The sequence below is a fragment of the Xenopus laevis genome, chromosome 5S (genome assembly GCF_017654675.1).
Source record: "Xenopus laevis strain J_2021 chromosome 5S, Xenopus_laevis_v10.1, whole genome shotgun sequence".
NCBI classification, from domain to species: Eukaryota; Metazoa; Chordata; class Amphibia; order Anura; family Pipidae; genus Xenopus; species Xenopus laevis.
In genome coordinates, this window is record NC_054380.1 from 134,498,747 (window position 1) to 134,514,017 (window position 15,271).

The 15,271-nt window shown below is 39.0% G+C and overlaps 1 protein-coding gene across 1 annotated transcript in view; it reads right to left on the minus strand.

The window, feature by feature from the left end:
* Nucleotides 1-6,991: 6,991 nt before the first annotated feature.
* The window catches only part of trim62.S (tripartite motif containing 62 S homeolog), a 31,609-nt gene continuing 23,329 nt past the window's right edge, over nucleotides 6,992-15,271 (minus strand). The window contains 5 exon segments of the mRNA NM_001095963.1: nucleotides 6,992-7,833; nucleotides 7,976-8,029; nucleotides 8,208-9,667; nucleotides 12,555-12,685; nucleotides 13,748-13,770. Coding sequence (NP_001089432.1) covers nucleotides 9,129-9,667; nucleotides 12,555-12,685; nucleotides 13,748-13,770 — 693 coding nt within the window. The 3' untranslated portion in view covers nucleotides 6,992-7,833; nucleotides 7,976-8,029; nucleotides 8,208-9,128.

Below are 15,271 nucleotides of genomic sequence, written 5' to 3' on the forward strand. Positions count from 1 at the left end.
TCGCTTTTTTGCAGGTAACCCGTGGGTAGCCGACCCGCTGCAGGGCTCTAATCCAGGATTTGGTTTGGGAATTGGCCAGGATTCGGCCAAACCCAATTTGAAGATGCAAATTAGGGCTGGGGAGGGAAATCTCGTGACTTTTTGTCACTAAACTAAAGTAATAAATGTTTTCCCCTTCCCACCCCTAATTTGCTTATGGAAATTAGGATTCGGTTCAGTATTTAGCCGAATCTTTCGTGAAGGATTCGGGGTTCGGCCGAATTCAAAATATCCCTAACTACGATAGATGTAAAAATGGTTTAATTTCTGGTGTCAGTATCTCTTTAATACCAAAAATGAGAGTTTTAATTCTCCCATAAGGCATCAGGGGCGGAGACATGCAAATCAGTCCTTTATGTCCCTTTGGCCAACTCTACACCCAGAACGGCTGGTTTATAGCTCAGATACAGCCTAATGGGTCAGAGCCAGATATACAAACTGAGATCTCATCAGTGCAACATATTGGAACATGGCTTCTGAGAGGCAGGACTTGGAGAGAAGCGAAATGGGAAACTGAACTGGTTAGGATGAGATGGGCTAAAAGGAGCCAAAAAGCTCTTCACATGCAAAACCTGCAGCATAAGATCTTCTGAAATCAGAAAGTATTTACTTGCCTCCTCCCATATACACGGCACTGCCTTAAAGGAATGGTAACTAGTTGTTTTCATATAGATCACCAGAAATAACGACTTTTTCCAATTACTTTCTATTTTCTATGTGTCACTGTTTTTCTAATATTGAAGTGTAAAGTGTCATTTTTCACCTTCTAAAGCAGCTGTGGGAGGGGGGTCGCCGACCCTGCAAACTGTTCTAAATTGATCAATTTCTTATGTTTGTCCCTGCTGAGCAGAATCTCTGGGTTTCATTACAGGCAGCTGTTAGAATTGATACAATAGTTGCTGATACTCCAGAGATGCTGCTGAGAAATGTAGCAACTAAATGTAAAATTGTAACAGAATCTGCACCTGAATTACTGAGCTGCCAGACTCCAACACCAAAGACACCAACATTCAACTTTATACTTAGATTTTGGAAAAACTGTTAAAAAAAAAACCGGAAAGTTATTGAAAAAAGTCTTTATTTCTGGGGAACAATCTGAAAACAAATGAACTGAAAAAAGTGTTTGGAAGGAACGTCCCCTTTAATGCCAAAAATGAGAGTTTAACACTCCCATAAGGCATTGTGGGGGGAGATTAGCAAATCCCTCCTTTATGTCCCTTTGGCTACAGGGTTAGATCACTCTGTGTAGAGTAATGGTACTGCCCTCAGCACTTTCAATATAATAAGAACATGGATGGGCGAATTTTTTCGCCTTCTTTCGACGAAAAAATGACGCCCATAGACTTGTATGGCGGCGTGCGTCAAAATAAAATAAAAAGACGCGCGTCCAAAAAATTTCAGCGCGCGACTAATTTTTTTTGACCCCATAGACTTTTAATGGCCGGCGGCGAATTTTTGGCAAAACAAAACGGGTCAAATTCGCCCATCCCTAAATAAGAAGTGTATTATACAGTTGGGGCACATGAAGTAGAAGTGTGACTAGTAGTGGCCACTGATACACAATCACATGATCACAACACAATGAAGTGACATTAGACACAGGGGCCGATTCACTAAGGGTCGAATTTCGAAGTTAAAAATACTTCGAAATTCGACCCTCGGATTGAAATCCTTCGACTCGAATATCGAAGTCGAAGGATTTAGCGCTAATCCTTCGATCGAACGATTAAATCCTTCGAATCGAACGATTCGAAGGATTTGAATCCAACGATCGAACGAAAATCCTTCAATCAAAAAAAGGTTAGCAAGCCTATGGGGACCTTCCCCATAGGCTAACATTGACTTCGGTAGGTTTTACCTGCCGAAGTAGGGGGTCGAAGTTTTTTTTAAAGGGCAAGTACTTCGACTATCGAATGGTCGAATAGTCGAACGATTTTTCGTTCGATTCGTTCGATTTCGTTCGAATTCGAACGAATTTAACCAATTCGATGGTCGAAGTACCAAAAAAATACTTCGAAATTCGAAGTATTTTTCATTCGAATCCTTCACTCGAGCTTAGTGAATCTGCCCCACAGTGTTACTGATGTGCCTCCAACACAAACACTGCTGGGCACAGACACACAACCATTACACATGTACAAACAATTCACAACCCCACACACATTCTTTCTGCTTTTCTTGTATTTGCTTTTTATTTCTGTGTCTTTCTCCTGCTTTTCTACACTTTCCCCTTGTTAATTGTTTTCTTTATTTTTCACAAATAATTCGATTTCAGTTTTGCATTTTTCCCCCACTCCAATCACATCCGCAAGGTAATCGGCAAACTTTCCTCAATTCACTCCCCTCACTTCCAAATTCTCTCTTTTTTTTCTTTTTCACATTTTTTTTGATTGAATTTTTGCAATAAAATGAATTGATTGGACTGTAAATATACAGTTAGGCCCATAAATATTTGGACAGACAACTTTCTATTTCTAATTTTGGTTCTGTACATGACCACAATGCAGTTGAACTGCAGACTTTCAGCTTTAATTCAGTGAGTTGAACAAAAAGAATTGCCTAAAAATGTGACAAACTAAACCCTTTTTTTTTTACCACAATCGCTTCATTTCAGGGCTCACAAGTAATTGGAGAATTGAGTCAAAGGCTATTTCATGGGCAGGTGGGGGCCATTCCTTGGTTATGTCATGATCAATGAAGCAGATGGAGTTGATTTGAGGGGGGGGCGCTTGTATGTGGAACAGACAACATGGGGACAAAGGAGCTCTCCATGCAGGTGAAACAAGCCACCCTTAATGGAACAGTAACATCAAAAAAAAAATTCATTAGTTTACAAAGATAAAAAAAACACCAAGACAATTTTAACTTTAAAATAGCAAAACCTTCTTAGGTGCCAATCTTCCAGAGCAGATTTAATACATAACATGTGGTCATGCCCCCCTCTACAAAATTTCTGGCAGGAGGTGACAAACTATGGTGCTCAGATGGCTGGAAAACCTATTCAGACACAATTGGAATGGGCACTGTTTAGCGATGTTACAAATCTAACACAATTAACGAAAACAGACAAAAACTTAATAGGGAAATTGGCGGCAGCGGCCCGAAAAACAATACTACAGCATTGGCTGAGTAAAGACCCCCCCAACATTGTTTTTGTGAAACAAAAACTACACCACATTTTTTATATGGACTGGTTGGAAGCCACAACCAGTAAGGAACAAAACACTGAAAAATTTTTCAAGACATGGGAGACATACATAGGAACCCTACCACAACAAACCAGACATCTCACAATACATACATTTCGCTATACAACATGGTATGACACAGCGTTGCTCACGGAACACCCGATGGTCATGGAGTCATCCCAGCACCTTGGAAACCAACCATTACACCAACAACTAACGAGTCAAACACCCCCCAGGAGCCACCAAACCAACAGATTGTTAAGTTCTTATTCATCGAATCCTATGTAGAGACTTATTCAACTAACTTATTCTCTTATCTGAGCTGAAAGTTAAATTGTTACTGTTTTTCATTTACAAACCATAACCAACCTCAGAACACAATACTTTAGAATTAATGATAGATAATGCTAATCATACATGACAATGTAATTTTTGTGTGAAAACCTTCAATAAAAACAAGTTTAAAAAAAAAAAATAGCAAAACCTTTATTAAGAAATAACTTACAGAAACTCCACTTCCTGTCCTCTACAGAAAAGGCGACACGGCCAGGCCCGGCAAGCTGTGGGTTCTGGCAAATGCCAGAGGGGCTGCTATAATGTGCCATAGAAAGTCAGTATCTAGTGGGATGGTGGGGGCTGTTTGGGCCTCTGTGTACCTGAAATTTCAGGGCCTATTTTAATTCTCAGTCCGGACCTGGACACGGTGACCATCCATTCTGCGGTGCTCGATTTCTCCTCCCTGGCTTCACTCTCCCTCCAGCTCATGCCGTTCTCAGACGTGGACACACTGACACTGCGGATCCAGGACTGAGCCAACAGTCTCTCCTCCCGGGCTGAACCTCTCCCTGCCCAGCTCCTCCACCACCAACTCCTTTAGAAAGAGTCTCACCCGGGCCGGCTCTGCCTGCTGCTGCTGGCCCTCGCCCTGGGTCTTGAGCCGGTAGATAAGTCCGTAGATCTCTTACTGCTGCCTCTCGGGAGAAGAAGCGCCCACAGCCCAGTACTGTGCGCACAGTCCTCCTCAAACTGTCTGCTCAAATCCAGCTAAATGCACTCACATTGATTGGGAGGCGTTTCATAATGAGCCAAAACATAGAGCCAAAGCAACCCAGGAGTTTATTAAAGCAAAGAAGTGGAATATTGTTGAATGACCAAGTCAGTCACCTGATCTGAACCCAATTGAGCTGCATTTCACTTGCTGAAGACTAAATTTGGGACAGAAAGGCCACAAACAAACAACAAGTGAAAGAAGCTGTTGCAGTAAAGGCCTGGCAGAGCATTAAACAGGAGCAAACCCAGAATCTGGTGATGTCCATGAGTTCAACACTTCAGCCTGTCATTGGCAGCAAAGGAGTTTCAACCAACTATTAGAAATTAACATTTTATTTTCAGTTGTTTAATTTGTCCAATTACTTTTCAGCCCCTGAAATGAAGTGATTGTGTTAAAAAAAGTCTTTAGTTCCTCACATTTTTATACAATCTTTTTGTTCAACCCACTGGATTAAAGCTGAAAGTCTGCAGTTCAACTGCATCTGAGTTGTTTCATTTAAAATTCATTGTGGTCATGTACAGAACCAAAATGAGAAAACTTTCCTCAAATTCTCTCTTTTTCAAATTCTTTTTATTGAATTTTTGCAATAAAATGAATTGATTTGACTGCAAACATGTAAATATCTATCTATCTATCTATGTATCTATCTATCTATCTATGTATCTATCTATGTATCTATCTATCTATCTATCTATCTATCTATCTATTATCTATCTATCTATCTATCTATCTATCTATTATCTATCTATTATCTATCTATCTATTATCTATCTATATATTATCTATCTATCTATCATTCTATCTATCTATCTATGTATCTATCTATCTATCTATCTATCTATCTATGTATCTATCTATGTATCTATCTATCAATCTATGTATCAATCTATGTATCTGTATGTATCTATCTATCTATGTATCTTTGTATGTATCTATCTATCTATGTATCTATGTATGTATCTATCTATCTATGTATCTTTGTATCTATGTATGTATCTATCTATCTATCTATCTATCTATGTATGTATCTATCAATCTATGTATCAATCTATGTATCTATCTATGTATGTATCTATCAATCTATGTATCTATCAATCTATGTATCTATGTATCTATCTATCTATCTATCTATGTATCTATCTATCTATCTATGTATCTATCTATCTATGTATCTATCTATCATCTATCTATCTATCTATCTATCTATGTATCTATCTATCTATGTATCTATCTATCTATGTATCTATCTATGTATCTATCTATCTATCTATCTATCTATGTATCTATGTATGTATCTATCTATCTATGTATCTTTGTATCTATGTATCTATCTATCAATCTATGTATCTATCTATGTATGTATCTATCAATCTATGTATCTATCAATCTATGTATCTATGTATCTATCTATCTATCTATCTATCATCTATCATCTATCTATCTATCTATCTATCTATCTATCTATCTATCTATATGCAAGTTCCAAATTCTCTTCATTGATTTGCTCTACCTTTCTGTGTTTTCAAATTCCTTCTTGTACTCTGATCCAATTTCTTTATCTTCTGTAACACTTTAATTTTCTCCTGCACTTTAATTTTTCTCTACTGTATCCCACCATGACGCCTCTTCCCCATTATGTTCTATTTTCACTTCACACTGCTCACTGAGCCGCTGGTGTAAAGGCCATTTAAGATCAGTGGGGTAACTATCGAGGAAGCAGACCCTGCAGTTGCAGGAGGGCATGGACTGTGGGATCTGCTTCCTCTATAGAGAACAAGAAAACCCCCCTCCTCAGCCGCTCTCTTACATGTGGCAGGGAAATGGGGCACAAATCGGAACAGGGTGGGGATTGGGTGGAGGTTGGGCAGGAGGTGGGCACGAGGGTTGGGGATGAGGATCGGAGTGCACCAGGCCCAAATTCTTTGCAGGGGGCCCCAACTTTCTAAATACAATCTATTAATAATTCTGCACGGTTTCTGAAATAATCAAGTTTATCTTCACTATTCCTCTCTCAGCATCTGTTTCTCTTCATTCTCTCTTCATGCAGCAGTTGGGTGTCAGATATTCATTGACAGTTAGATCCAATATATCTTATAGGGGGGCTCCTTTTGCCTAGAAGATGTATTAGAGCTCACTATTAATCACCAGACATCATGTCTCTCTACATGCAGGATTTGTGCAAAAGGCAGTTATTTTGTTAGATTTTGTTTGTACTGGAATCAGTTATTTGAGTGAGCTCTAATACATCTGCTAGGAAAGGAGCCCCCCTATAAGATATATTGGATCTAACTGTCAATGAATATCTGACACCCAACTGCTGCATGAAGACAGAATGAAGAGAAACAGATGCTGAGAGAGGAATAGTGAATATAAACTTGATTATTTCAGAAACAATGCAGAATTTTTAATTGATCTAAGAAATTTTGCAATGTACATTCATTATTTATTTGTTTTTTTATACCAAGATATTAAGGGATACATGTACTGTTAATATGAATGAATTTGGTTACAACAGCGCCACCTGCTGGTCAGTTTCCCACCAGTCTGACCACCAAGTAGTCAAGGAAGTTGTCAGGAGAAAGAAAGGCTGCTCTGATGTTCTTCTGCTTAGGAAAAATAAATAAAAACCTTTCTCAAATATTTCCTAACCGACCCGTACATCACTACAGTGAATGGCCAGAGGCAGTGCACAGAAAGGTGCAGTAGAACTAACTTTCCAGTGAGAAGAAAGAGGTTTATTTGCTGGAACAATTAATTAAGACATGACAAAACAATAAACGTATAACTCTTAACAAAATCACCTGTGTACTGAATTTATTAAGTTACCATTTTTATAAAATTTCAAGTAAATACAGAGAAACATATAGAAAAAAAAGGTTTTGAAACAAACATTGAACGATTTATTTCTGATTAATAGCCATCTGGACATTGAGTGGTTTGGCTGCTTGTGTTTATAGGTGTCTCAGGGCCGGTATGTATCTCAGTATCTGCTCTTTGGTCAAGTTGCCAAATAAGGTTTAGCAGATCCGGCCACCCAATGGGTCCAAGGAGCAGACCACTCACACTGAAGCAGAATGGGACGGCTGTGGATGACAACCATGACCAGATTTTTATGCACAGCTTGATCAATATCTGGCAAGATCCCTATAAAATACTGATCAGGAAGTGCATTTTGTTGTGGCTCAGTAAAAAATCTGCCAGTTTTTCGGCACCTTAAAGGAGAATTCAACCGTTAACTAAAAAAAACGACCCCTCTCCCTCCTGGCCTAGCTGCCCCCGGGGGAAATTACCCTAAATTTTTACTTTACTAATTTGTCAGGGATCGCAGTTCACCACAGGCATCTTCCGGGTCTTCCTGGCTTCTTCCGGCGCTTCGGCAATTTCGGTGCATGTGCAGTTGTCACATGCTCTGCTTCGCTGGTCTGACATTATCGAAGACGCGGAAGATGGCTGCCGTGAACTCCAAGCCCTGAATCTGCAACGAGGGGTAAGTAAAAAGTTAGGGGCATTTACCCGGGAGAAGTTAGGCTGGGGGGGGGGGAGAAGGGAGGGGGGTGTACAAAAGGTAGGGGGCTAGAGTTTTTTAACGGTTGAATTCTCCTTTACTGGAGAAACAAACTCCTAACATAAAAAACTCTAGCCCCCTACCCTTTGTACACCCCCCTCCCTTCTCCCCCCGTGCTTAGGTGGTACACAGGCGAATTCCCCTAACTTACCCCTCGGTGCAGATTCTGTCCCCCGCAGTTCACGGCAACCATTTTCTTTTCTTCGTTAAACTTCGGAAGCAGACCTTCGTTTTCGACGCATGTGCATTTGTTCAGGACCAGATAATTACTCTAACTGCGCATGCGGCAAAAACGAAGGTCTGCTTCCGAAGTTTAACGAAGAAAAGAAGATGGCTGCCGTGAACTGCAACTGTGCATCTCGGGTCATTTTGCCTGGTCATGTGCTTTCAGAAAAAGCCACCACTTTAGGACGGAACTGCTTTCTGACAGGCTGTTGTTTCTCCTACTCAATGTAACTGAATGTGTCTCAGTGGGACCTGGATTTGTTATCTTGTGTTAGGGAGCTGCTATCTGGTTAGCTTCCCATTGTTTTGTTGTTAGAAACCCTACATGAAGCAGGGTTTTACATATGAACTGTTTTATGCAATATCTTTTTCTAGAGACCTACATTGTTTGAGGGGTATTGTTTTCCTTTAATACTTTAAACTCCATACATTATTACTGAGCTCGACCACACTTACCAGAAATGATTTCACGTGCCTTCACATTTGAAGGGAGTACAGGTATACTGAATGACAACCACACTACAAACTGTTAGTATATGAAAGTATTTGTTTAACAAGAACACATTTGTGCAATCACCACCTCAAAATGCAAATTCTATGAACGCACCATAACCAAGACATATTTCTCTCTATGTGGTCTTGTGACCTCTGCCCACGAAATATATCAGTGACCAGTGTTCTGGCAGCTAATTGAAAATTAGGGATGCACTGAATCCAGGATTTGGCCTTTTTCAGCAGGATTCGGCTTAATCCTGCTGAAAAAAGGCCGAATCCTGAACCGAATCCCGGTTTGATCCACACGTCGTGTGACTTTTTGTTACAAAACAAGGAAGTAAAAAAGTTTTTCCCCTTACCACCTCTAATTTTCATATGCAAATTAGGATTTGGATTCGGTTCATTATTCGGATGCATCTTTCGCGAAGGATTCGGTGGTTCGGCTGAATCCAAAATAGTGAATTCGGTGCATCCCTATGTATAAAAAATCTAGCTCAAGAGCATAGTTTGAGCTTTATCCTATGTGAACCATCTCCATGTTTCCTCTTATATACATGTTAAAGGGCTAATAGTGTTCAAGCTGTAAAGGTTCGCTGTTCCTGCTGTTAAAAGTGACGTGAGGTGAAAGGCATGGGTGCAGTTTACCTGTGAACACTTCTCTAAATGTGTAAATGTGGGTCATTTCGTCAGCATCATAGAATGAGATCATCCCTCCTTCATAATCCAAATACACACATATTCTCGGAGGCTTGCAGGTCAAATTGAGTCTGACAGCGGGAGATTCGATTGCGGTGTATTCATTGCGATTTCTCAGCTGGAGGATCCAGTAGCCATTTGCAGGAATAAGGCTCAGCGTGCCCTTGCGATTGCTCGAGTCTCTTGTCATCCCCACGTCCCAATCGGTTTTGTTTCTAACATTTACCAGCCAGTAGTGCTGGCCTGAATTAAATGCATTCTTTCCCAGCACGAAAGTGTTCTGGTTAAAGCGAGACACGGACTCGAAAACATGGCTCCTTTTCTCTTTATACTTGATCGTGGTCAGCCCGTAAGACAGAAGCAGATTGGGATGCGCGGTGTTGGGATCTGCGGTAACTTGTTCCAGCTCTAATCAAGAGAAGATGAATGTTAAGACAAAAGCTTTTATATAATCTGGCACAACCCTGAAATAACTTCATCAAGAGGTTCTCCAGGAGATAAAGGTGTGTCAAATACAGCGGTAAAAAATCTAAGTGGTTCAGTCAGTGGTTAATGAGAAAACAGGAGGGAACTGGGGATTATCGACGAGCGTGAGACACAAGGAACACTGAAAGATTGGCGAATAAGAAGCTGAAGGTCTGAAAGCGCAGGTGATGGGAGGAAGAGACTAGGATAATGTAAAGCTGGGTCTTCACAGACTAAGTTATAGGGATAGTTCCCCTTTAAAAGAGAACTAAACTAACTAAAGAAGTAGGTAGAAATGTTGTACAGTATGTTTTGTGCTTCTGTACCAGCCCAAGGCAACCACAGCCCTTTAGCAGTAAAGATCTGTGTCTCCAAAGATGCCCCAGTAGCTCCCCATCTTCTTTTCTGCTGATTCACTGCACATGCTCTGTGCTGCTGTCACTTACTGAGCTTAGGGAGCCACTCACAATATACAGTACACATAGAATAGAAATGTCACAATATGAGGCTGATTAGTAATTAATACACATAATTACTACATGGCAGCACAGAAACCAGTGCAATTAGCATCAGAATTTAATAATCAGCAAACCTGTAGCATCAGCTTATATTACAGCCAGGGAAGCTCATTTTCTGCTGGATAATTAGTGACGAGCCCTAAGCTTAGCTTCTCAACAGCCAATCAGAGCCCACTGAGCATGTGAGTGTCACAGACACTTTCCAAGATGGTGACCCCCTGTGACAAGTTTGAAGTCCTGGATCATTGCTGCTATTGACAAGCTCAAACTTTAGCCTCGTGCAATAAATATAGTATATAAAATATGGCAGTTTTAGCCACATTCATTCTTAGGGTTTAGTTCTCCTTTAAGTGAGAGTCATTATAGGTTTTAAGGTATGTATGTTGCATCTGATTTCAGAAGGCTTTTCACTGCCATTGTGAAAGGTCTCTTCTACACCTTTTAGTCTTACTCAACCTAAAACTCTGATGGTTCTTCTGCAAGTTAGAGTTGTCTATATCATACATCGTACATTTAAAAAAAACAAAAAAAAAACTGCACCCATCCTAAACGCTGAAATGTAGAGTCACATAAAGAGACTGGTATCCCAGTGTGACTAACAATGGAAGCACTGGCTACAAATGTCATATTTTTGCAGATTTGATTGACTGGAACACAGGGCAGTGGGGAAAAAAGAATAAGAAGTGGGGACAGGTTACTTTAAAGGGACATGGGAGGAGGAAAGTAGTGGGAAGTGTGTTGAAATCTAGAGACTGCAGTTTAGAATTTTAACAACTCACTCCCCAGCTACATTTTAAAATATGGTTTGCCTTTCTCCATGTATTACAGGTATGGGATCAGTTGTCCGGAAACCCGTTATCTAGAAACCCACGAATTACGGAAAGGCTGTCTCCCATAGATGCCATTATATTCACATAATCTAAATTTTTTAAAATGATTTCCTTTTTCTCTGTAATAATAAAACAGTCGCTTGTACTTGATCCCAACTAAGATATAATTCATCCTTATTGGAAGCAAAACCAGCCTATTGGCTTTATTTAATGTTTATATGATTTTCCAGTTGACTTAAGGTATGAAGATCCAAATTACGGAAAGATCTGTTATCTGGAATACCTCCAGGTCCCAAGCATTCTGGATAACAGATTTCATACCTGTACCTTGTACTTGATCCCAACTAAGATATAATTAATCCTTATTGGAAGCAAAACCAGCCTATTAGGTTTATTTAAAGGGGTTGTTCACCTTTGAGTTGAGTTTTATTATGACGTAGAGAGGGATATTCTGAGACAATTTGCAATTGGTTTTAAATTTTTTATATTTGTGGTCTTTGAGTTATTTTGTTTTATATTCCGCAGCTCTCCAGTTTGCAATGTCAGCAAACTGGTTGCTAGGGTCCAAATTACCCTAGCAACCACGCATTGATTTTAATGAGAATATGGAATATTAATAGGGGAGGGTCTGAAAGATGAGTAATAAAAATTAGTAACAACAATAAATTTGAAGCCTTAGAGAGCCTTTGTTTTTAGATGGGGTCAGTAACCCCCATTTGAAAGCTAGAAAGAAGAAAGCAAATAATTCAAAAACATAATGAAGACATAATGAAGACCAATTGAAAAGTCGCTTAGAATTGGCCATTCTAGAACATACAAAAAGTTAACTTAAAGGTGAACCACCCCTTTAATGTTTACATGATTTTCCAGTTGACTTAAGGTATGACGATACAAATTATGTAAAGATCCATTATCCGGAAAACCCCAGGTCCCGAGCATTCTGGATAAAAGTCAATTACCTGTACTTGATCCCAACTAAGATGTAATTAATCCTTATTGGAAGCAGAACCAGCCTATTGGGTTTATTTAATGTTTATGTGATTTTCTAGTAGACTTAAGGCATGAAGATCCAAATTATATAAAGATCAGTTACCCCAGGTCCCGAGCATTCTGGATAATAGGTCCCATACCTGTAGAAAGTTTCGGGAAAAATTCACTGATACTATAGCCCAAACCCCTTGCCCTGCCTATTCCATTGTGTCTCTTCATGTTATTACTGAATTGGGTTGAGGAAATCTCACAATAACTAACAGGCATAGGCAGTACAATTCCCTAGGACAAAACATTGGGCTCATTTATAAACACTGGACAATGTTGCACCTGGGCAGTACCCCATAACGACCAATCAAATGCTTGCTTTCACTGTTTAACCTGCAGCTGGCTTAAAAAAGATAATCACTATTTGGTTGCTATGGGTTATTTGCCCAGTGTTTATAAATGAGCCCCACTATGTCAAAGGCCCATGGGCTGCAAAAAACTCACTTGGAACAAGGAAGTGTTTCATCCTACTCCACACAAAATACTGGATAGGTCCTTTAAATGTTGCCCGACAAAGTTCCTTTGAAACCACAGTATTTTCAGTGGATTCAACCGCAGTCTTTTGCTTCTGGCACCTAAAAATGGAAATACAATGAATAAAGACTTAAACATTGCAAATACTACAGATACACAGAATCCATCGTCTTAAAATTCAGCATAATTAATAGGGGGTACATTAATTACTATATAAATGGCATTTAGTGGTGTTATCAGTTACAATCAGTGCTTAGTGATGTTATTTCTGTAACAGGACTCACTGAAACCTGTGTATTTTAATAAATTAAGTACCCCCAGTTGTAAAATATAAGGATATTATAAATCACCTCACAGTTCTATGATCTGTATAAAACCCTTGGCCTCATGCTTTTAAATGGTCTTTTTACTCCTGGTTGACTTATAATATCCCTATAATACACAAAAGCCATGAATATCTTGTAAATGATATCCTTATAAACGGTGAGTTCTGATGTCATCAGTTATAAACCGTGAGTTCTGATGTCATTTCTGTCACATGACTCACTGTAACTTGTGTATTGTAATAAATAAAGTATTCCCAGTTGCAAAATATGAGGATATTAGAAGTTACCTCTGAGTTCCTTATATTTTACAAGAGGGGGTACTTTTTTCACTATATATTTTACAATAGGGGGAACATTATTTACTATATATTAAGGGGCACATTTACTTAGCTCGAAGAATTTTTTTGGCTACTTCGACCTTCGAATCGAACGTTTCAAACTAAAAATCGTTCGACTATCCGACCATTCGATAGTCGAAGTACTGTCTCTTTAAAAAAAACTTTGACCGCCTACTTCGCCACCTAAAACCTACCGAACATCAATGTTAGCCTATGGGGAAGGTCCCCATAGGCTTTCTAGCCAATTTGTGATCAAAGGAAAGTCGTTAGATCGATGGATTAAAATCCTTCGATTCGAAGGATTTAATTGTTCGATCAAAGATTTTTCCTTCGATCGTACTAAATGCGGTAAATCCTTTGACTTCGATATTCAAAGGATTTTACTTAGACGGTCGAATATCGAGTGTTAATTAACCCTCGATATTCGACCCTAAGGAAATGTGCCCCTTAATGTCGACCTTTAACTTATTTAAATACTTAAGAACTACAGTATACTTACTCATCAATGAAGGTCTTGATATCCTGCAGGAGAAAAAAAAACAAACAGTTTAAATAAACTGGAGGTTCTAAAAGTGAGTTTTTTCACTAGAGTTACAGGGGTTGAATTGTGTAGTAGTATATACTGTATATACTGTAAAACATTTACATTTAAAAATAAATGGTCGAAAAAGTACTGCAGGAGAACAAAAATGGAGTTAATCTCCATGCTTCTGATTTTACACCACCCATCAGCAATTCTGAAATCAGCAGGCAGAATCCACACAATGTTTACAGTTGTGATATTTATAAATTTATAAAGGTTTGTATTTTCATTTATTCCAGAAATATGCACCATTATTTTATGCCGTCTCAGACCTGGTGTCACCCAATAAAGGGACAAGTTTAGGTAGAGGATAGACTCTTGCATAAAAAGTAACATTTATACAGCTTTCTTATTTGTCATGATAAAACATTATAACATGATAAAACGCTAAATATTCATTTACATAGGCTTGTGTAATTTTACACTTAGAGGCACATTTATCAAAGGTCGAATTTCGAATTGATTCGAGTTTTTAAAAACTCCCAAAAATTCGAAATGCGACCAATCGACATTTATTAAAAAATTCAAATTTTTCAAATTCAGATGAATTAAATCGACCCAAAAACTTAAATCGAATTTGAAGCAATTCAAAATGAATTCCCTGGACCTCTCCCATTGACTTAAGCAGCAATTCGCCAGGTTTTAGGTGGTGAATAGGGATGGGCGAATTTGACCCGTTTCGTAAAAAATTCGCCGCCGGCGAAATGTCGCAGACGCCCATTAAAGTCTATGGGTGTCAAAAAAATGTAGTCGTGCGGCGAAATTGTTTTGAAGCGCGTTTTTTTTTTTTACGCTAGCCACCATACAAGTCTATGGGCGTCATTTTTTTGGCGAAACTAGGCGAAAAAATTCGCCCATCCTTAGTGGTGAATAGTCAAATTTGAGTATGAAAAATCTCGAAAATCAAATTTTTTTAAATAACAAATTGAATTTGAATAACTAACCAAGTGGAATTGACAGTTTTGACCATAAAAAAAATTAGAAAATCCGAATTTTTAATTTGTTCCTTTGATTAATCTGCCCCCCCATAGTGTTTTTGGTAATAAAGTGGGATGTATTCTGACAGCACTATTTTACACATGCTCCTTCCTCCTATAGCTGAAGTTCCAAAACACAACCCTACTTCTCTGCACTAAAGTAAAGAAAATCCTTCCTTACAGAACTTTATGTTTCTAAAACACATACAAAGGCCATTGGTGCCTTCTGGTTCACCAAAATAAACAAGCATCTTTTTGATTTTCCCATAGATAAGAGACAAATATGTATTTGCTTAAAGGAGAAGGAATACCATTTTCTAATTGGGGGTGCCAAAATGTAGGCACCCCCAAGTGACTGCTTTGATTTACCTGACAGGGCCAGGGCTCCTATCAGCAGAAAACTGCACCGGCCCAGGGTTCTTCTAGTGAGCACCACGCAACGATCCACTTCCTGCTTCTTTTT